Source organism: Auxenochlorella protothecoides (genome assembly GCF_000733215.1).
Source record: "Auxenochlorella protothecoides strain 0710 unplaced genomic scaffold scaffold14, whole genome shotgun sequence".
NCBI lineage: Eukaryota > Viridiplantae > Chlorophyta > Trebouxiophyceae > Chlorellales > Chlorellaceae > Auxenochlorella > Auxenochlorella protothecoides.
The window spans coordinates 207,678-229,093 of NW_011934251.1; the positions used below are offsets into that span (position 1 = coordinate 207,678).

Consider the following 21,416-nt stretch of genomic DNA (forward strand, 5'->3'; position numbering starts at 1 on the left):
GGGCGGAAAACCGTTACTGCGCGGAATGTCGACAGGCGGGCAATGCGGTGGTTCCAAGCCTCACGACAGTCCAATTAGCAGTCTTAACAACTTTTCAACAGCATACCAAAGTCCCACAACGTCCAAGCAGTGAGAAGGTGCGGAACACGGTGAGCGATCCACCCCCCAGGGTGCGTGTCGGTGCAACCCAAGCATGTGGTCGCCCATGCGCCGCTGCGTCGAATGCATCATTCATGGCAGTGCATATGTGGTGATTTAAGCAAGGTGGGTCGGCCCCCCATGCCCTCCTCGCCCAGATCTGATCCCCGCCGTCCCCACCAACCAACACGCCGCAGCTACCCATGGGTCGCCAGCGACCCGACACGCGCGCACGCGTGTCGAAAGCGTGCAAGTTCCTGGGCATATGCATGGTCATCCTCATCGGTGAGGGTTGGGCGGCGTGAAGAAAGGAACTACAGCCTGCATTCCGACGGAGCCGGGCATGTGGGCGCCCTCCCCCCCAGCTTCCACTGCACCACCACCGCCCTCCCACCAGGTCCCGTGCTGGCCGTGTCTTCCCAGCGCAATGCGCTGCTCCTCCTGGCCGCCTCGATCGACACCACCGGCGTCCTGAACTGGTCTGTCAACACAGCGATGTGCAGCTGGACCGGGGTCACTTGCAACGCTGCCGGCTCCGTCACCACCGTGTGAGTGTGCTCAAGGGGCCTGAGGGATACTGATGTCGCCTGGGCTTGCCAGGGCGGGGACAGGCCACACAGCCCACCATCTGGACATCCTCCATGCGTATCAGTGGCTTGTTTCCCAGGTTCCCTCATCCCATCTTGAGACTTGGATTCCCTGTGCCAACCATGATATTGCTCCCCTTCCATTCCTGAACCAGGGACCTCGATGGGCTGGGCCTCATGGGGCAGCTCCCCGTGGATGAGAGCCTGTGGCAGGAGCTGGACACCATCACGAATCTGAACCTGGCCAACAACGACCTGAGCGGCCTGGTCCCGGCCCAAATCTCCCAGCTCACCAGCCTGCACTACCTGAGCCTGGCAGGGAACAGACTGACGGGTGCGGCGCGGATGCCTGGGGATGCATGTTGCCTGCTGAGGGACTGGGGTGCGCTGGGGAGCTTGGTGATCTGTTGCCTCGAAGCCATGCCTGGTGCTGGATGGGAGGGCAAGGGTTGCTTCCAAGGGAGAGCACAGCTTCTTTCCCAGGGTCAAGGCCATCATCAGACTAACCCGGACACCCCACGCCGCTGCGCGCACCCCGCACCTGACGCGTGCGCCCCCACCCAATCCCCCACCTCCTGACCTGTGTGCTCTCTTTCCTCCTGTCCCCCCATCCCTCAGGGTCCCTGCCCAGCACCTGGAGCAGCCTGAAGGACCTGGTGGGGCTGGACGTCTCCCACAACCGCATCAGCAACACCCTGCCCTCCACTTGGGGTGACCTGATCGCCCTCAAGGTGTGCGTCTGTGCTGGGACTCCTCTGTCTGGAAAGAGATGCCTGAATCAGTGGTTGCAGGGTCGAATGCGGGACACTGCCCTGTACCTTCTTCCTCGTCCCCGCACATGACAATACACTGGGGCTCCGGATTGCCCACACATCGTGAGACGCTTGGGCACCGAACCTTCTCCTGCCTCCTTTCCTCACATGGCTGCACCCCTCCTTGATCGCACAGGCGCTGGACCTGAGCTCCAACAGCCTGTCCGGCGGCATCCCTTACTCCTGGACCGCCCTGAACCTCAACGCGCTTTCCCTGGCGGGCAACTCCGGGCTGTGCGCCAGCGGCGCTGTCTTCTCCCCCAAGCCCGACGTGTACTATGCCTCGTGCCTGGACTCCTCCCCGACCCTGCCCGGCATCAACCCCACCTACATCTCGCCCCCGCCCCAGCCGATGGTATGGAGCGGGGCGGCGTGGGGGAGAGTGGCTGGGAAGCTGGCTTGGTGCTCTGCTGGCTTGCATGCCCACACCTGGGGAGTGTGTGGCAGGCATGTCGGCATGCATGGCAGCAGCCGCCAGGCGCTTCGACCTGCTCCTCACCCCTTTCGATTCATCCCCATGCAGGCGTCGCCCCCTCCCGTCGTGTTCCCTCCCCCGCCCTCCCCAACCCTGTCCCCGGGCCAGCCCTCCCCCCCCGCCTCCCCACCCCCACCCTGGACACAGCCTCCCCGCGTGCCCATCCCCAAGCCAGTGAACCCCCCCTCCCCGCCGTCCCCACCCCCCTCGCCACCCACGAAGGCGTCCCCGCCGCCCCCGCCCCAGCGCGCCTCCCCGCCGCCTCACCGACCCCCGCCCCCGCCCGCCTCCCCAGCCACCGCGCCCGAGCCCAGCCCCGCCGTGCCCGAGCCTAGCCCCGCCGTGCCCTCGCCCTCCGTCGCGCCGGCCCCGGCCCCGAGCACCGAGCGCTCCCCGCCCCGCCGCCCAGCCACCCCCCCCGCCCCCCGCACGCCCCACCACCTACAGCAGCGTGACGCTGCAGGTCACGGGGGCGAGCGTGGAGGGCTTCAACACCAACACCTCCATGGTGACGGGGGTGAAGGCCATCTGGAGTGGGCTGGCCTCTGTGCCCGAGGACTGGACGGAAGTCGCGGCCAGCTCCCAGGCGCGCGCGTCGGCCGGGCGCCGCCTGATGGCAGACATGCCCATCTACCTCCTGTCCACCGTGAGTGGAGGGTGCAGGGTCCTGGTGGGCGTGGGATTCCGATTGCAAGTGCGGGCCCTGAGTGCTGGTGGCATGCCGGCTGCAGGGTCTGCCCGGCGCATGTGAAGTCGGCACCGGCCTAGACAGCGGGCCCCGCTCTGTCCATCGCCGGCGTGTTCGAGTCCGTGCCGGCGCGGTGGCCCCGACGCCTGCATCAACCTGCATCCCCCACAGATCTTCACGGAGGACCCGAGCGCCGCGTCGGCCTCCATCTCCGCCGCGTCGGCCAACGGCACCCTGGCCGCCGAGCTCGCCGCCCTGGGCCTGACCCTGGTCAACGGCACGGTGGTGGTCCTGAACTCCGTCGACTCCTCCAGCACCAGCAGCAAGGGCGCGCTCATCGGCGGCATCGTCGGCGGCGTGCTGGGCGCCGTCCTGCTGGTGGCGGGCGGCTTCTTCGCCTGGCGGTGGCACAGGTCCCGCTCCCAGGCCGGGGCGGGGGGCGCGGCCTTCTCCTCCAAGAACGCCGCGTTTGAGGAGTCGGAGGGCGTGGAGAAGGTGGCGGGTCCCGCGGGCGTCGCGGGGGCCGTGTACGACGTCCCCGGCACGAGCAAGGCGGAGGGAGGTGGGTGGCGGGGGGCGGATGCTTGGGCCTCGAGGATGGAAGGCCTGGGTGGGGTGCGCCGGCGCGCCTGTCACGGCCCGTGCCAGTGCCCTGCCGGCGCTGGTCTGCAGTGCCCGGACCCCCCGACCCCCGACCCGCCATCACACCCACCGCAGAGTTTGCCAACCCCATGTATGGCGGCGCCGAGGAGGGCGCCAAGCCCGCCAACCCGGTCTACGACTCCGGCGACAGCCCCCTGGCACCCGCGGCCGGCGGCTACCCTGGCGCCGCGGGCACCGCCGGACCCAGCGGTGAGACGCGCGGAGGGAGGCTGGGGGTTGGGTGGGTGCGATGGGAGCGGTGCTCGGTCCTGCATGTTACCCTGCCCGTGGCGTGGGCATGGCACGGCTCCACCACATCTGCCCCCCCCTCCCCCCTTTCATACTGCAGACTTCACCAACACGGCGTTTGGGGAGGGACTGGACACGCCCAAGGGCGACACGGTGCCGTCCAACCCCCTCTTCGACACCAGCACCAGCCAGCTGTCTGGCCCGGGAGGAAAGGCTGAATACGACGACACCAAGGAGGCACCCGTGGCGGCAGTTGCAGGTGGGGGCCGGATGGTGGGGCATGGGCGGGGGTGGTGTGTGGACGCAACGGCTGGTGGTGGGACGTGCCTGCGGCCGCAGGTAGTGCCCTGCATGGGGCCGCGATCGCCTGTCCCGTCCGTCAGCCGAGGCCGCAGCGCCTCCCGTGCACAATGCCCAGACTCCCCTCCGTCCCCTCCACAGACTTCTCCAACCCCGCCTTCGCCGATGCGGGGATGCTGGACACGCCCAAGGGCGACGACGGCGCCGGGCCGGGCGCCAACCCGCTCTTCGATTCGCAGACCAGTCAACTGTCCGGCCCAGAGGAGGGCCAGAACTATGCGGCCGGGGACAAGCCAGGCTCGCGGTGAGTGACCCTGGCGGAGCGTGTCTGTGTTGCTGGAGGCTGTCGACCAGGCTGCGCACCGCTGATACTAGGCCAGCGCCAACCGTCCAGTCCCACCATCATCGATCCTCCCACAGGCCCAAGGCACAGACTCCCCAGGCCTGGCCGCCAGCCAACCCCCTGTTCGGGAGCGATGCTGCCAAGGTGCGGGCGGTGACCTTCACCGAAGGGAGGGAGGGGGCGGGTGGGGCTCTTGTATGCCCAGTGATTTAGATGTGCTGGCTGGCCCTGCGTGTGGATGTGATCGCTGGGCACCACGCAAGCTGGACACATCCCTCGTTGCAGGAGGAGACAGGGAGCAACCCCACCTTTGAGGGCTGACAGGCTGTTGGAGATTCAAGCGGGCCCCGGTACCTGACAAAAGGGACCCCCCACCTCCCTCTCCATCGCCATCTGGGTGAGATCTTCGGGAGGCAAACCCCTTTTCCCAGCGGCGCGCGCTAGACCGGAACAACCTTCGACAAGTCTGACACGCTGCTTGCATGACGGTTACTTGATCTACACATGAGACATTGACCTGATTCTCTCTGCTTACTTTGACTGGAATGTAAACGTTAGGGCACGAGCAACCATGCTGGGAGGGCTGTTCGGTGCACTCCCACCCCCCAAGCAGGCCTCCTCCAATACCGCTCAGGCAATAACAGAGGACACTAAAAGAACCAGCACGCATGATGTAGGCGTTCCGGGACCCGCATTGATCAAAAGGTCCCGCGTCGAGGCGGCATCACCTCCCCACTCCCGGATCTCTGTCGAGGCGGCGAGCAGCGAGGATGCGGGGTGCCGGCCCAGCATGGAGGGTGCGTCCAGGGTGGAGGAAAACCCCCTCATGAGTTTGTTGTATGGAATAGGGTATCCTTCACGATGCACGCGTGCATAGTGCCCTCTGCACAGAACGAGATCCAGGCATAGATGCTAGCTCAGGTACCTTCTCCCCACAGATGTCGCCGTGATCAAGCCCGCCGATGGTGACGGGTGAGGGGGGGGTGCATGCGTGACGGTCCGATTCAGCGTTTCCAGCTTGTTCGGACCTGATAATCACACCTCCCACACCGGAACGTGTCCACCCACCGCCCCACCCCACCACCTCTAGCAGGCCCGGCTTCTACGCCGTGTTTGACGGGCACGGGGGCGTAAATGTGGCCCGGCTGGCATCCACGCTGCTGCACGAGGCGGTGCTGGCGGCGGGCCTGGCGAGGCTGTCGGGCGAGGCCGGGCTCGGGCCTGGCGCCATGGACCGGGCTCGCGCCGCGAGGGCCGCGGTGATCGAGGGCTACCGCGCCGCGGACGCGGCCATCCTGGCCCGGTGTGGGGAGGAGGGCTGGCGCGACGGCGCGGCCGCGGTCACGCTGTGGACGCTGGGCGGCACCGTGGTCGTGGCCAACGTGGGGGACGCCCGGGCGGTGCTGGCCCGCAGGCCGTCGAAGGGAGAGGGCTCCACAGCGGCGGCGGAGGCTGGGGATGGAAGCGCAGACACGAATGGTGTGCCCACCGATGTCCTGGTTGAGGCGCCTGACGCGAGCCCTGCCCCTGCTGACACCGACGTCGGAGCGGCAGACGCCAGCGCTGCCCCCGCCGTCGCCGGCACCGCTGCTGACACGGACGAGGAGGAGCCTGCCCGAGCCGGCGCCACGCCCCTCGCTCTGCATCACGCCGCGCCGCACGACGCCCACGACCGCGGCATGCCCGGCGGGCAGCGCGACGCCGGCCCCGGATCCGGACCTCCGACACCCACAAGGACCACGCTGCGCGCGCTGACGCTGACGAGGGAGCATCGCGCCGTGCTGCCGGCGGAGCGGGCGCGGATCGAGCGCGCCGGCGGCTGGGTCGGGCCCGACGGGCGCCTGCTGGGGCGCATCGAGCTGTCGCGCTCGCTGGGCGACGCGGCCTTCAAGCGGCGTGGCATGTCGGCCGCGCCGGACGTTGCCGTGTTCGAGGCTGGGGGGCGCGATGTTTTCCTCCTCCTTGGCTGCGACGGGTTCTGGGGTGAGGAGGGGTGGGGGGGGGGCAATGCACCAGCAGGAAGACCATGTGGGTATCGCACGAGCCTGTGGTGGTCATTGCGCAGGGTGAGAGGGGCATCGCATGGCGTGAGGACCCTGCCGTGTGGTCATGGAGTGCTCCCTGGGTGGGCAGGGAGGCGAGGGGGGAGTGCATGCCACATGCCAGGCCCCTGTGGAGGCCCGCGCTGCACCCCGCAGGACGGCTGGCTTCCTCCCACGCCTGTTGCAGCTCTGCACAGCATCCCGGCCTGGGCCTCGCCGGCCCCAGATCACGAGCCTGTCATCCTCTTCCCACTCACAACACCATGGCAGGGGTGTTCTCCGCCCAGGAGGCGGTGGACCTGGCGGCGGCCCAGCTGGCCGCCGGCGCGGGCCCCAAGGCCGCCTGCAACAGGCTGCTGCACGAGGCCGTCCGCGTGCGCGCCTGCCGCGACAACTGCACGGTCATGCTGCTGGTCCTGGCGCGGGATCGGCCTGCTGTCCGCTAGGCCCCTCGCCGCCAGGCCCCAAGCACAGCACGCCGCAGTTCTCCAGCGCGTATTGCCTGTGGTGCGCCAGGCCCGGCCCCAGCACGGCCGCCGCCAGGATGGAGATGGAGTCGCCGTGCGCGACCAGGATCACGCTGCGCCCGCTGTGCTCGTCCTCCAGGCGCCGCAGCAGCGAGGTGGCGCGGCGTGCCACCTCCGCCACCGACTCCCCGGTGCCTGAGGTGGTGGGAGAGGGGGCCGAGGGCGTGTGGCCTGTGCCTGTCGGCAGCGGCAAGGCGGGAAGCCGCCGCGCACGGCGCCAGCGCTGCCGCGGGACCGCACAGCCTGCCCCCCTCCTCCGATGTTGCGAGGGCCCCAGCCCCCGTACCCCCGGCCTTGTAGTCCGTGTCTTCGGCGTCGCGCGACCACTCCGCGAGGTAGCTGGCGTCGGAGCCGCCGTCCAGGGCGCCAAAGTCCCGCTCGCGAAGCTCGGGCGCGGGCTGTGCTGGGCGAGTGGCCGGGTGTGGGCGGGGGACCGGCACGAGCTGTCGAGGTGGCATGCATGCCCGGTTCAGGACCTCGGGTTGCCACGCAACACCCATGCCTAAGCCCTCGCGCCACCCTGATTCTGCGCCTGCACCTGCACCGCGACGTCATGCCCAAGCCTCTCCACGATCAGCTGTGCGGTCTGCAGTGTGCGGGAGAAGGGGGACGCAAGCACCAGCGGGGCCTGGGGCTGCTGGCCCAGGCGCTCCCTGAGTGTGTCCCTGGGAGGAGAGGAGATGAAAGCGAACAGAGTCTTGACATCCCAGAGGCAGGGAGGAGGAGCCAGGCATTGGTGGTCCAGAATGACGAGCGACCAAGACGCGGGCTGATCACCCTTGATACTCCGGCCAGGCCCTCAGGTCCACAGCGGGGCCTCACCCGGCTGCGTGCGCCTGCTGCTTGCCCAGATCGGACAGGCCCCATTCCTCCAATGTGCCCGCCTCCTGAAAGAGGAATACCAACGGAAGATGATGGGCAGAATAGATGGACTGATTACGTAGGTCGACCAAGCCTGCATTCAACACCAAACATCCTCGAGTCACCACCCCGGGACGTACCAAAGTGCTCACGATCTTCCCCGCCTGATTGGCCAGGCTGTTACCGTGCCGCACGAGATAGTAGGTATTATGAAGCTCCATGTCGATTTGTGGTATACTATTGGGTGGTCTGTGGCGAGGGCCTGCCGTTTATGTGGAGCCGAGTGCTAATGCGTCCTGCTGCTGATCAGGACTCGCGGCTCACCGGAGCGAAGGATCAATGTCACCCAGTCTCAACACCCTAATCACCGTGTTACACGCAGGGAGTAGATGTCGGCCTCGATGAAAAGCATTCAGCCCCAATCGGATCAAATGTTGAGAGAAGGTTGATGGTGAGCATCGTTCGGTCCCGAGGGATTGTTCCTCTGTGTCTGTCAAGCAGGCATGACAAAGTGAAAACAGCCTGAGGAAGGACGGAATTTTGCAGGCTGGACCCAAAGATGGACCGCCGAACCGACAGGAAACGGGAGGCAAGGGGACATTACAGCAACAGGCAGCGTGCTGGGATTGATGGAGTAAGTTCAACTGAAAATGCTGGTAGAACTCCCGGCGGACGATACCTGGCCCCCTAAAGTGGTCCCATAGCAGCTGAGCTGGGAGGCCGCATTGAAGGTGGCTTGTGCAGTAGTGACTGATAACAAGGTGATCCTCCTTGCATTCCCTGGGGTTTCCACGGTTATGAGCTTGCTGCCCTGGCTGTCCTTGAGCGAGCAGGAGATCGTAGCTGCAGCAAAGGTGGTCGTCACCTGAACGTTGAGGATGTAGTAAAGGTAGGGTGTAAAGGTAGCCCCGGCGTACACAAGGGGGGGATCCAGGACGGTCCCTGGGGATGGGGAGGGGCTAGACGAGGTGCTGGGGCTGGCGCTAGGGCTGGGGCCTGCTGCAGGGCTGGGGGTGGGAACGGGCGAGGGCAGGTTGCAGCCGATGCCGAGGAGCGTGGGGTCCCTTCCAGCCACCGCCACCTCGTCGATGGTACCACCAGCGGAGGTTGTGCATTTTCCGGAGGCCTATGGAGGTGCGTGGGCGGATGCGAATCCCTTAGATGAGCACTGAGGGAGTCACCTGTGGAAGCCAGTCTGCGAGAATCCTCACAGCCTAGAGCCGAGAGCTCACCTGAGCGCCTGCCTCGTCCGCTGAGGCTCTCCCTTCAGCAGAAGCGGTCAAAGCGCCGCGAAGACTGCCTCCAGCCAGACTGGCTCCGATGAAGGAGGAGGAGACCTCCTGGTCGCCTGCGGTCCCGCTGAATGCCCCCGACACCTCAGCACGCACCGCGCCGTCGCTGGATGCCTGGAGATGACATGGAGGGCAACAGCTTGTAAGCACAGGCCCTCGACAGGTGTCAGGATATGTCCCATCTGTATGAGGCTCTCGTCCTACCTCTCCCGACCCTTTGCCAGTGATTATGGCGCCTGTGTCCGAGCTCGTCGCAGACGCGGACGATCCAGCATTCGCACCGACACCCTGAGCAGATCCATAGGCTTCCCCACTCGCCACGAAGATCGGTGGCCCTGAAGTAGGACTGGGGAAAGTGGGGAAAGCCATGAATGCTTTCTGATCGTACTGGGGTACTGCGGGCCTATACATGGTTGGCAAATGATCGTGACTTGGCACATAGGCCACTTACGACCATGCCGTGCATCCGGCGACAGCCAAATGCGCGTACCCTATTGTATGAAATGAAGTTCTGTACCTGCTTACAAAGGCTCCTGTACATGTAATGCTCCTGCACAGTACCGCGACAACAAGCACTCGTAGTTTTGGACAATGGTCGTGGACTGCGGATGCAGGTGCCAGTTGGACCCACCAACATGCCGTGAGCACGGTTTGTCAGAGCACGAGTCGATTGTAAGACACGATGTATTGGGTCGTTGAGGTGCTTAAGGGTAAACATGGGTCCTGCCGACCACAATTCGAGGCTCAACGGTGAGGTATCACAAACTCTGCCAGTCTCAACAATTGCATCGTCCCTTTATAGCAGGAGTTACTTCATGGCCTCAATGAGAAGCATCCGGCCCCATTTGCATCAATCGAAGGGAGAAGGGTTGATGGTGGCTTTTGTTAAAGCTTGGAATTAGTCTTTATAATTGGCAAGCAGGCATGACTAAGCACAAAGAGGCTTGGGGCAGGCCACCATCTGCAAACTCAGACTGAAGATGCGTCGCAGACTTGACAAGGAGTATCTGAAAGGAGCCTGCTGAACCAACAATCACTGCGTCAGTCTGTATCGAGGGAAGGGGTGCAAGCTGGAAATGCTATTGCGGCACGGCGGTGGGAGAGTCCTGCCCTCCGGCAGTTGTTGCAAAGCATGTGAAAGAAGCGGCTGCAACGAAAATTGTTTCTTCTACGTCCAGGGAAAACGATGTGGTCCTCGATGCATCCGCTTGGACAGTCTCGATCTGCAGCGTGACGCCCTGGCTGTCCTTGAGCGAGCAGGAGATCGTAGCTGCAGCAAAGGTGGTCGTCACCTGAACGTTGAGGATGTAGTAAAGGTAGGGTGTAAAGGTAGCCCCGGCGTACACAAGGGGGGGATCCAGGACGGTCCCTGGGGATGGGGAGGGGCTAGACGAGGTGCTGGGGCTGGCGCTAGGGCTGGGGCCTGCTGCAGGGCTGGGGGTGGGAACGGGCGAGGGCAGGTTGCAGCCGATGCCGAGGAGCGTGGGGTCCCTTCCAGCCACCGCCACCTCGTCGATGGTACCACCAGCGGAGGTTGTGCATTTTCCGGAGGCCTATGGAGGTGCGTGGGCGGATGCGAATCCCTTAGATGAGCACTGAGGGAGTCACCTGTGGAAGCCAGTCTGCGAGAATCCTCACAGCCTAGAGCCGAGAGCTCACCTGAGCGCCTGCCTCGTCCGCTGAGGCTCTCCCTTCAGCAGAAGCGGTCAAAGCGCCGCGAAGACTGCCTCCAGCCAGACTGGCTCCGATGAAGGAGGAGGAGACCTCCTGGTCGCCTGCGGTCCCGCTGAATGCCCCCGACACCTCAGCACGCACCGCGCCGTCGCTGGATGCCTGGAGATGACATGGAGGGCAACAGCTTGTGAGCACAGGACCTCGACAGGTGTCAGGATATGTCCCATCTGTATGAGGCTCTCGTCCTACCTCTCCCGACCCTTTGCCAGTGATTATGGCGCCTGTGTCCGAGCTCGTCGCAGACGCGGACGATCCAGCATTCGCACCGACACCCTGAGCAGATCCATAGGCTTCCCCACTCGCCACGAAGATCGGTGGCCCCGAAGTAGGACTGGGTTAGGAGGGAAGGAGCCATGAGCTTCGTATATCGTACCGACATTCTGCGGGCTGACGCATCGTGTACGGCTGACCGGGAAGTCGCACCGAGCCTCTGCGCAGCTCCCATCAAGGCGCGGATCCTTCCCCACATGCCAGGCATCCAGCAACACCCCCATGCGTCGAACCAAAAACCTGTAAACGGAGTTACTTACCTGTTCACAGGGGCTCCTGCACATGTAATGATCGTGCACAGCACCGCGGCAGCAAGCGCGAGAATTCTCGGGGCCATGATTTTTACGTAGATTTGGGATGCCCGGCGCCAGATGGACACACAAGCTCGACACAAGCACGCTTTGCCAAAAACCCAACCCTTTGCTCTGCGAAATATGCGGAGCTATGTGGCCTCTGAGACATGTATCTTGCCATGCGGAAAGGATGTACTTGACGCCTGGCTGCTCTTGGAGAGTATATCGGAAGGTGAGATGCGCGGATTTGCGGCGGATCGTCCCGAGAGAAAAGGCTGACCGGCTCCAGGTGCTAGGTGGGGGGCAAGCAACACGTCAACAGCAGTCGGGAGCTGTAGGTAGTCCTTCAATGATTCTCACGGGGAAGTCTCTCCTGCGTGTCTAACAGCTTCCTTGACCACTCAAATTTAAGATTTGGAACCTTGTCCATTAACAGTACTAACACTTGTGATGCAGAGCTATGGCCTTGAACCCTACAGCCAATCAAAAAAGATGGAGTTCGCATTTTGAAACGAAAACTGAGAACTTGGGTTTATTGCGTAGATGCTGTTTTGGTGCATGAGGATGTGAGTGGAGATGCAGCGCCTCCACTCATGCATTGAGGGATCAGTCCTGGAGACGGAGGGACTTGTAGGATATCTCGTGCGCATGAAGTGCGGGGACGGCGGAGGTCCTCTTTAGTTCACGGGAGACGTTGATGCGTGAAGAGATGAGCGTCTGTGTGACATGAATGTATACGACAAGGTATGATGATGGTGCCTGGCCAACGGTCAGATATTCGGTCTGGATAAATAGGATTACGGCCAGGAGGGAGCAATGATGGGCGAATGACTGCCTTTTTTACGGCCGCAACCGACATTGGATTCTGATGCACACTTGAGGCTGTGCACGAAAACACCCTCACGTCGCTCACCAGATTGGGAGCCCCCACTGAAGCACGTCCGAGCGCCCGCTCCATGTCCTCGGTGGATGCCAGGGCGAGGCCGACGGAGGGGTCTTGGCGGTAGCGATAATTGTAGCAAATCGGGATGTAGACCAGGATCGCGATGCACTGCGGAGGTAAAGAAACGGGATAGGGCCACGTGCCACAAAGGCTTGAGGGGGGGTCAACCACCCTAGTCATCCCAGCGGCCATGTGAACACTCCGAGAATGGAAAACATCTCACTGCATGCAGCCCTTGGTTCCCCTGGCACGGGTCTGCAGTCCCCCACTCTCCTACACACCCAGCCTCACCATGAGCACGGCCAGCATTGCAAAGAAGTAGTCCAGGTGGCCTTGGTTGAGATTGTTCTGTGGGGCAGAGAAAGCACGCCAGGCTGAGGTGCTCATACGTTTTAGCCTACTACGTCTGGGGATCGGACCCCCTCAGGAGGCCCTCCAACTCCCTTCCCAAACTCACCGCCACCCAGCCGGGAGCTCCATTCTTGGTGGTGATGGCGGCAACGATGGCAACCTGCGCATGTTCACGGTGGCGGCCTGACATTGACAGGGGAATGTGGGCAAGAGGCACCCAGGCCGCAGTGGAGCCGTCCTTTGCTAGCACAAGCTAGCACCCAGAGCCTGTCAGCCAGAGCCCTGTTTCTCTGCAGCCCCAGGACTGTCGCTGCCTCGCCCCCTAGTGCGCTTCCCTGCCCTCACCAGGCCTGTGGAGAGGTAGCTTCCCATCGCTATGGCGATGAGGTTGAGTGCAGAGGCCATGGAGCGCATCGCCTCTGGGGACTGGGAGTAGAAGAACTCCAGCGCCCCGACGGAGGCAAACACCTCGGCCATGCCCACGGCAAAGTACTGCGGGACCTGCCACCACACCGACATGGGCACCGAGTTGTCGCTGGGATCCACGTTCTGGTGCATCAGAGGAGAAGGGATGGGGAAGGTGGGTGCAGTGGGAGGGGGTGTGGTGGGTGTGCACAAGTTCAGCATGAGGACGTGCGGCAGGACGTCAGGGATGTACGACTTGCATATGGTGGGCGAGCGGGCTTGGAGGCCTTGGCGGCCGCGCTTGTCCCACGCCGTGAGCAGGCCAAGATGCAGCCAGGATTCAGGGATTGCATGCGGTGACGGTGTCGTGCACGCGCCTGTGCCCACCCCCTCCTACGCGGTGCAGCAGGGGTGTTGTGGCCCTGACGGAGGAGCATGCCCTGTGGCCCGCGCCACCGTCTCTCGACCCTCTTTCAACCTGCCTGATTCCCCCACAAACACCCGCTGACACCGACCTGCAGGTTGTTGGCCCTGACCGCCTTGAGGCGGAACACCTCCACCAGCGCGGCAAAGACCATGGACATGATGGCGATGCCAAAGCCGATGCCCATGCGCAGGAGGCGGGAGATGGGGCGGCCGATGCGCTTGAAGTAGGGGTCGATGACCAGGTCGTAGATGGGGACCCAGATGAGGACAGAGATGATGTCCAGGGTGGAGATGATGGCGGGGGGCACCGCCCAGGAGCCCAGGTGGCGGTTCATGGCGGAGCCTTGCAGGACGAAGAGGGTGGACATCTGGGCATAGGTTGCAAAGTAGACGGCGAGGATCACCATGAAAGGGATCAGGCGCACCACACACTTCAGCTCCTCCACCTCCGTGACGGTCACCAGCCAGCGATCCCGCACGCCGGGGGCCTCAGTCGCCGTGGCCGCCTTGTCCAGCCAACGGAAGTCGGGCGTGTGGATCATCTTGGTCTGGCCAGGGACGATGCTCATGGGCGTGTCCACCTCGTGCAGCTGGGAAAGGGGGGGGGAGGAGAGCGGACGGGGTTGGGAAGACAGGAGGATCGGATAGGGGGAGACGTGATGCAGGGTGGGGTGGAGCATTGGGATGGACGTTTGCCGGCAGTCTCAGGAAGCCAGCGATTAGCAAATGTCCCGAGGCTTCCTGGGCAAGGCAAGGGGCCTGAGCTGACCTCTCCCCCGGCGAGTGTTTCCCCCACCCCCTCCCACCCACTGGAGCCGGGACTGCCAGGGCCGCCACCCACCAGGCGGGCATCGTCGGGCACTTCGGCCCTCCAATGGGCGCAGGCGCCGGCGAGGACGCGGAACCAGCGGTTGATGGGGCTGCCACCGGGCGGGCAGCGACGGTACCACCTGGACCCTGATACGAAGCAGATGATGGCGATGGCAAAGGAGATGGTAGGGATCAGGAAGCCGATCATCCAGCTGCGTGGCGGTCAGGGGAGTGCCGGGGTGGGGCACTGGAGCCCTGGGCGGTCAGCCATGCGTTAGGGGGAGGGCTGCGCTGCACCCGAGCGGTGAGCAGTGCCACGGCACCCCACCCACCACGCTCCATGCCCCTGCGTGTGAGGGCCGCAGGCCCCCTCCTCTCTGACCCCAGGGCGGCCAGGGTTGCAAAGTGAGCTTGCCCCGCCAGGTGAACCCTCCGCCGGCCCACCTGACGTCGGTCTGGACCCAGACCACGAGCGTGCTGGCAAAAAAGCTGCCGATGTTGACAAAGGCGTAGAACCAGTTGTAGAAGCGTGGGATGAGGGCCAGCTCCTCGGGGTTGCCCTCGTCAAACTGGTCGGCGCCAAACACGGAGACGCAGGGCTTGATGCCGCCCGTGCCGATGGAGACCAGATACTGGGGGAGGGGGGGACAGAGGTTTGGTTGAGGGGTTCGTCGGCGCAGGGGCCCCTGCGCCCTGCATCACAGCTCAACCTGCCATGGCTACGCTCCTTGCATCAGCCCCTGCTCCCTCAACGCCCACCATGAAGGCCCAGAAGAAGCCCGTCTGGTAGCTGCTGGGGGCCACGCCGTCAGGTGGGGTGAGAGAGGGGACCCCCGCGGACACCGTCAGGCCGACCAGGCCCTGCAGGAAGGGAAGAATGAGGGTGGGAAGCTTTTGCTCCGTCTGAAGCCGGCCCGGCTCTGGTGAGGGGCATCAGTGACGAGAACACTTCGGGATAAGGCTCCCGCTCACCCGCCCTCTCCTCGCAGGGGTACCTCGGCCACTTGGGGCGCCCACTGTCCATTGCGTGCCTCTTTCACCTCCCACCACAAAGCCTGCCATGCGCTTTGCTCACCACCAGGTACACGCTGCAGAAACTCAGGATCGTCCAGAAGCGTCCCGTGTAGGTGTCTGCCAGCCAGGCACCGACGATGGGCGTCACATAGCAGGTACCAATCCAGGCGGAGACCTGGCAGCGGTTGGAGGGAAGGCGAATAGTGGGGCAGGGGCGGCTCCGAGGTCTGGCAGCCATTCGTGGGTAGCGAGGCCAGTGCCAGCACATCCTCCCTGTGTCTGCAGGTGGTGTACATCTCAGAATACCATCTCACTCCAGAGAGCCTTATTGCTCCAAAATTCACCACAGCAGCGTCACACTCACCGATTGAGCTGCGTCAGAGTTGGTCAGGTTGAGCTTGTTGGTGAGATACATGACGATGTTCGTCTGCACAGTGGGTGGGGAGGGGCGTGTGACGCGGTTGGCTCTAATCCTGTGGGAAGGTTGGGGAATTGACCAGTGGCACACCCTTCTACACGACCCCAGGCTGTGCGCCCCTCAGCATGGCCCGCACCGATAGTCCATAGTATGCCAGGCGCTCACACAGCTCGGTACCTGCAATGAGGGTATGGGATGCGTTGGGAGGGAGAAAGTTTTGGGAGGGCCTTCTTGGAAGTACTGCCAGAAGGCCATGCAGTGCGCCCACACCCAGGACACATCCCGTCACGCACACAGAATGGGCGTTGCGCGCAGGAATGCTTTCCCAAAACGCTTATTGGGGGTTGCATCGGTCCCCTCCTCCGTTTTTACGTCCTGGAGATCCTGGTCTTTGGTCTCGGACCCTGACTCGGGGCCGCGCGCCATGTCCGCGGTGATGGGCTGCGGCTCCTCCGTAGGCTTGGATTTTGCCTCCATCCCTGATTATATGTATACAAAGAAGCGAATTATGCAAAAGGTGCCCAAATCGACGCAAAGCGGCGGTGTTGCGGGCTGGGGTTGGTCCTAGGTAAAGGGGCGACAGGGCAATCGCTCCTGATGAACTTCTCCACCCGACTAATTCAGCCGAAAAGGGCACAACGATGCCTTTTGAGATTGGAGTCTCTTGTAAGCGCATGCATAATCGGAAAGGCTGCTGTTTTGTGGTACAAAGGGACGCTGGTGAGGACGTCAGCAGCGCGCGGTTGCCGCAGCCGGAACGGGGTCCAACCCGGAGCTCGATGTGATATACATTGGCGTCTAAGCCAGCAGGGCCACCGTTTTGGGGGAAAGGTAAAAATAACAATCACACTCCCGAGTAGATCTCCCAATGGTCATTCTGGTGTGCCTGTTTCACTTACTGTATACGACAAGCAGCGAGTGTGCCATCAACCCGAAACTGTCGGCCACGTGGCGCTTGCGTGCGAGCTCGCGGACTTGTCCCCTGATCCCGAATTTCAGGCACCCGTATACCCAGTTTCACAGCTGGAAGACTTCTAGAAAGCGGCCAAGGGGAGTTTCGTAATCAATGTTTGCCTTTTCGGCCATCGATGGATCTTGGTTAGGATCGGCGGGACGTGTCACCTCTTGACAGTCTGTCTGTTCGTACTCGACAAAGCAGAAGAATGGACTTGCCGATTGAACATCCTAGCCACGATTCGATACACGATGATATTGAGGGCGAGAAACTCGGCGACCCGACTTGTCCAACACCGGCAAGATCGAGGATTCGACGTTTGGGTTGCGAGGGTTTTCGCTTCCCATACTCTGACTCCGAGGGCGATTAAAAGCGCGGCAGTGTCCCTTGGGATGCCTTTTCGAGTTTGGAAGCGAACATAATTATTTTCTACAGATCATATTTGGCAAGTGTCTGTCAATTCGTTTTCAAGGAAGCTCACAATACGCTGCCATGTCGATTGCGTCCGCCAACTTTCAGGCACGAAAAGAGGAAGGAGGTGGTTCCTCACCTAACAGCTTGAGGACTCTGATCTCCGATCCCCCCATCGACAAGACTCCAGCAAACGACGCAATGCAGCCAGAACTATCCTTAGAGGATGTTCTTGAAGTGCTGGAGGGTCTGATGGACAGGCGAATGAGGCCCGAGGAGCGTCTAGTGATCGCCAGGTCTGACAGGGTCAACAAATAGCGCAATCAATCATTCAAGCAGCCCACCCACCAGTGCGTGCATCCTGTCAAGAAGCACCACGCCTGCGACATGGGTCACAACCTCGTTCATCCCTCTGACTGCAACTGACAGGGTGTTGGGAGGACGGAGATTCGACTCTGTTGACTCTGTCATCAGGCTCCTGGCAGGCATGCTGGCGGTGATCCCCGCAGCAGATGGCACTGATCTCTACCAAACGACAGCCAGCAGGATTGGCGCCAAAGCTGCGTGCCACCCCCAGGGTCAGGCAGTGACAAGTGGCACCGTGCAGGGCATCCGCCTGCCGCGCAGGGGCACGGATATCACTGTTGGAGGACAGGGCAACAGCTTGGCCACATACTTTGGGCTCTACATGTAGGCGTTGCTGTGAGGGCAGAGTCAAGGGTAAGGCCTGTGTCCATCGTCCTTTGGCGGGGTCGCTGCAGACTCAGGGCATCCAGCCCGCAGTCCATCAGCGTCGGGAGTCCGCGCTGTGCATTGAATTGTGAGACCCATACGCGCCGACTGCAGAGCACGTAGTCACCAACGCAGCCCATGCCCTTCCTTCCCTGCTTGCTCCGTGTGTGCCTGAGAAGATGAACAGCAGCGTCAAAGCTGGGGGAGAAGGTGTAAGGCAAGTCAACTACTTCAAGTGATGTGCGTTCTGAAGGAGCAAGGCCAGGTAGATGGCCGTGACCGAGGCGGACAGAGCCCAGAAGACGACCCACGCGGGGACAGGCTGGTCTGACTCGGTCGTCTGCATGGCAGGGCAGCGGGAATCGGTTGTTGTTATGCCAGTGTCAAGGGCGAGTGATCATGATTCGGTGTGCGACCAGCACTCCTAGTCATCAAGCCCCTGGTCAATGCAGCACCTGCATGCACGCAATCACCTTGGGAAGCCGGGGTTCAGTGTCCCCTCCCTGCGGCCCAAGGCTGGCCTGCGCTGCTGCCGCACCCTCCTCCTTCGTGCCCTCACACTCCTGGTGCGGCCCTGCCATCAAGGGCATGGGAGGAGGTGCTCCCCCGTCTGCGTCAGCGGCAGGCCTGCCCGCAAGGGACGGCGCGGCACCGTCCAGCCCCGCCGCCGCCTCGGCAGCCGCCGCCTCCACCGGCATGCCGCTGCTCGGCGGCTCGCTCCCCGCGCCACGTCGCCGCGTTCCCTGCGGCACGCCGCCCTTGCCGCCCGCCGCAGGTGCGTCCGAGGACAGCCACCGCCGCCACCAGGGCAGGCGTCGCCGCGCCAGGCGCGCCAGCCGGCGATCCAGGTCCGAAGCGCTTGGCTCGAGGCGAGCCGGCAGCGCCGCGCCGCCGCTCTGCGTCAACCCCGCCTGCGCGTGGTGGGGCGACCGTGCCAGGAGAGCGTCGAGCGCCGCGCCGCGCGAACTCATCCCGTCCTCGGCGGCGCTGCCCACCCACACCCCGCTGACCTGGGAAGAGTGGAGAGCTTCGAACTCCGGCTCCCGCCCCGAGCTGTTGGCCTCCTCGTCCACACCTCGTCGGCCCGCGTCCGACCCCTCCGTCTCAACGCACCGCCCATCACCCCCCTCGCCGCCGGCCTGCATGCCGCGCGCGCCGGCCTGCGCCAGCGTGGTCTCCACCGCGCGGGCGGCGAAGCGTAGGGCCTGCACCGCCCCCGCCACGTCCCCCGCCAGCACCGCCTGCGTGGCCTCGCGCTCCGCGGAGGCCACCAGCTCCGCAGCCGCGCCCGTGGACCCCGCCGTGCCCGACCCGCCCAGCTCGTCGATCTCCTGGGTCAGGAGGCGCAGCGCCCCCCGCAGCTGCACCAGGTCCTCCACGCTGGAGGCCGCGTCGGCCAGCTGGCGCAGCCCGCGCGGCGACGGCGCGGAGTCGGGGGCGGAAACACTGCCGTTTTGCATCGAGCTGGGAAGTAGGTCGTCGGCGGGCCCGGCGTAAGCCGGCAGCGACGGGACGCCCCGAGGGTCGGGGCCTGGGCCCGGCGCCGCTGGGCGTTCTTTATCTGGAAGGGCACCGTCCTCGTCTGCAGACCCGTCGCTGGACTTCCCGCCGGCGCCGGGCCCAACGTCGGCCCTGGGGACGGCGGGCGTACTGCGGGTCTTGGTCTCCTTTGAGCCAGCGACAGCCTCGACCTCTTCATCCCCCGACCCACCCCCCGCCCGGCCCAGCACGGAGGCACCGCCCTGCGCCAGGCGCGCCGCGGCGCGGGCCGCAGCGGCCTGCATGATATGTGGTGGAGGTGGGGAGCTGTGTGTGTGTGCGTGTGTGTGGTGGTGGTGGTGGAGCCAAAGGAGGGGTACGGCGCAGGGCGACGCAGCCCCGCGCGGGCCCGCCCTGCGTTGTGAAGCATGTCTGAGCATCATCGGGGGGCGATGGGGAAAGCGAGACGACCCCACCGCCACCTTGGTCACCGCCACGGCGGTCATGGCGGCGGAGGCGGCGACGTGCGCCCTGGAGGAAGCGCTGGCCGCCGTCTTGACATCCACGATGTCCTGGGCGGAGGGCCCGGGCGGCAGGGCGGGCGACCCCGGCCGCCCACCCCCGCTCCGTGCCCCCGCGCGGTCGGAGCCCGGGTCGGCGCCATCCGCGGCCTCGCTCTCGTCGTGGAAGGGCGTGTACTCCATCTCCAGCAAGACCGCGCCCCCGCAGGGCTGGCCTACGATGAGTGCAAAGTCGGTGTGGGTTTTCTCTGTGGTTTTGAGAAGGGATTAGAAAGGCTGGCGCAGCCCTGGAAATCTAGTGCCGCACTGCAAAAACTCGACAACAGCATGTGTGGATCGTCGCCGGGGCGTCGCCTGGCCTGTCAGGCTCCAGAGACTGTGATGACTCAAAGCTGACTCATGCCCCCGAAGCCAAGCAGCGTCGGGGTGCTGGAGCGACCTGAACACCCTGGCCCTAAGCCCCGCACCCCCTCCCCTCTCCTCCCCTCTCCACCCCTCTCCACCCCTCGCAGGCAACATGCCTGTGGCGTCGGTCACCACGGGCAGCCAGGCCTTGAGCACCCCCTCGCTCGGCAGGCGGGCCAGGGGGAAGACCACCCTGCCCACCTCCGTCCTGCCCGTGATGGGCGAGTCGCGGACCACGATCTCCAGCACCTGCAGCGAGGCATTATGTGTGTGGGTTTGGGGGGGGGGGGGGGGGGGGGGGGAGGTGACCCCCCGCCCCGCGGCTGCCAGGCTGCCAGCCCCGAACATTAGTGCTTGCAGGTGGGAGTCAGTCCCTGCGGACCCTCATGGCCACTGCTTGTGGGAATTTCGGATCACTGCTTCACCGTATCTCCGCATGCTTTCATCGACATATCGATCAAGTACTGCATGTCCGCTCGGAAGGGAACACAGGTGCAATTTCAATGTGTGCCGGAGTAAGAACTGGGCGCGCGCAGATCACATCGACATGTGAAGACCGACAAGAAGGTGCAAATACGACATCGCCCAACGAATTTCTGTGCATGCTACGTGGTGAAACTGGAGATACGAGCGAAGACAAGAGCTCTGTGCAGAGCATGTCGGTTCCCAGAGGAGACCGCGAACACATACGCCTCTGCCAAGTGTGAAATTAGAGAGTGGTGACCGGCACAAGCCCTGATCGCCTGAGACGCTGTCGACATGCGTTGGGCGTATGCCCTTGGAGGCAGTCTGCTGGTCCTGGGCTTCCTCGCCGGCTTCGGGGTGGACAGGGTCGTGCAGGAAATTGACAGGCGCGTGGAGTCTGCCATCTCGGAGCAGGTCATCTGGCGCCCCGACTCCCCACCCAGCGTCCATGGTGCGTGGGGCTCATGCCTGGAGTGGGCACAGTGGCCTCTCTCCCGTCTTTCATGGTGCCCGTCATGCTTCTCTCTACCCTCCCTCCAAGGAAACCTAGCCTCCCACCATCCCTGCAGACCGGTATGCAGCCACCAATGCCTCGGTGCACGTACGCTACTACTTCTTCAGCATCACCAACATCGTCGACGTCCGCGCCGACGCAAAGCCCGTCCTGGTGAGGCCAGGGCCGGATCATTGTTAGCTTTGGCATGATTGGTGTTCGTGCGGACCCATGGATTATTGGTGCCAGGACGCCTTGACCCGCTCCTCAAGGGAGTCTAACGCAAGACCTACCGCCTACCCACCTCCTCCTTGTCTTACGATCTGTGTGGGAGA

At 63.9% G+C, this 21,416-nt stretch overlaps 6 protein-coding genes across 6 annotated transcripts in view; 2 read left to right on the top strand and 4 right to left on the bottom strand.

Moving 5' to 3' along the window:
• Positions 1–341: 341 nt before the first annotated feature.
• F751_1464 (putative protein phosphatase 2C 67) lies at positions 342–6,722 on the top strand (the record flags this gene model as incomplete). The annotated part of the gene is made up of 14 exons (XM_011400444.1): positions 342–423; positions 536–686; positions 881–1,059; positions 1,344–1,456; positions 1,674–1,892; positions 2,872–3,262; positions 3,418–3,552; positions 3,692–3,850; positions 4,033–4,195; positions 4,312–4,418; positions 5,173–5,206; positions 5,328–5,651; positions 5,970–6,217; positions 6,547–6,722. 14 exons carry the CDS (start codon positions 342–344, stop codon positions 6,720–6,722), a joined length of 2,481 nt encoding a protein of 826 aa, XP_011398746.1.
• On the bottom strand, positions 4,865–5,062 carry F751_1465 (hypothetical protein; the record flags this gene model as incomplete). The annotated part of the gene is made up of 1 exon (XM_011400445.1): positions 4,865–5,062. One exon carries the CDS (start codon positions 5,060–5,062, stop codon positions 4,865–4,867), a length of 198 nt encoding a protein of 65 aa, XP_011398747.1.
• F751_1466 (putative phosphoglycerate mutase GpmB) lies at positions 6,679–7,885 on the bottom strand (the record flags this gene model as incomplete). Its single annotated transcript, XM_011400446.1, has 5 exons — positions 6,679–6,938; positions 7,090–7,206; positions 7,323–7,468; positions 7,626–7,690; positions 7,805–7,885. 5 exons carry the CDS (start codon positions 7,883–7,885, stop codon positions 6,679–6,681), a joined length of 669 nt encoding a protein of 222 aa, XP_011398748.1.
• Positions 7,886–11,859: 3,974 nt separating this feature from the next.
• F751_1467 (Peptide transporter PTR1) lies at positions 11,860–16,097 on the bottom strand (the record flags this gene model as incomplete). Its single annotated transcript, XM_011400447.1, has 13 exons — positions 11,860–11,970; positions 12,167–12,304; positions 12,488–12,544; positions 12,654–12,707; positions 12,893–13,096; positions 13,468–13,968; positions 14,220–14,400; positions 14,633–14,820; positions 14,948–15,049; positions 15,264–15,377; positions 15,567–15,629; positions 15,757–15,797; positions 15,953–16,097. 13 exons carry the CDS (start codon positions 16,095–16,097, stop codon positions 11,860–11,862), a joined length of 1,899 nt encoding a protein of 632 aa, XP_011398749.1.
• Positions 12,300–12,804, top strand: F751_1468 (hypothetical protein; the record flags this gene model as incomplete). The annotated part of the gene is made up of 3 exons (XM_011400448.1): positions 12,300–12,312; positions 12,429–12,523; positions 12,664–12,804. 3 exons carry the CDS (start codon positions 12,300–12,302, stop codon positions 12,802–12,804), a joined length of 249 nt encoding a protein of 82 aa, XP_011398750.1.
• Positions 16,098–17,944: 1,847 nt separating the features above from the next.
• The window catches only part of F751_1469 (Uncharacterized protein PYUK71.03c), a gene marked incomplete at both ends in the record, with an annotated part of 6,235 nt that continues 2,763 nt past the window's right edge, over positions 17,945–21,416 (bottom strand). Inside the window, 3 exons of the mRNA XM_011400449.1 lie at positions 17,945–18,058; positions 18,729–19,350; positions 20,236–20,372. Coding sequence (XP_011398751.1) covers positions 17,945–18,058; positions 18,729–19,350; positions 20,236–20,372 — 873 coding nt within the window. The remainder of the gene's footprint in view (positions 18,059–18,728; positions 19,351–20,235; positions 20,373–21,416) is intronic.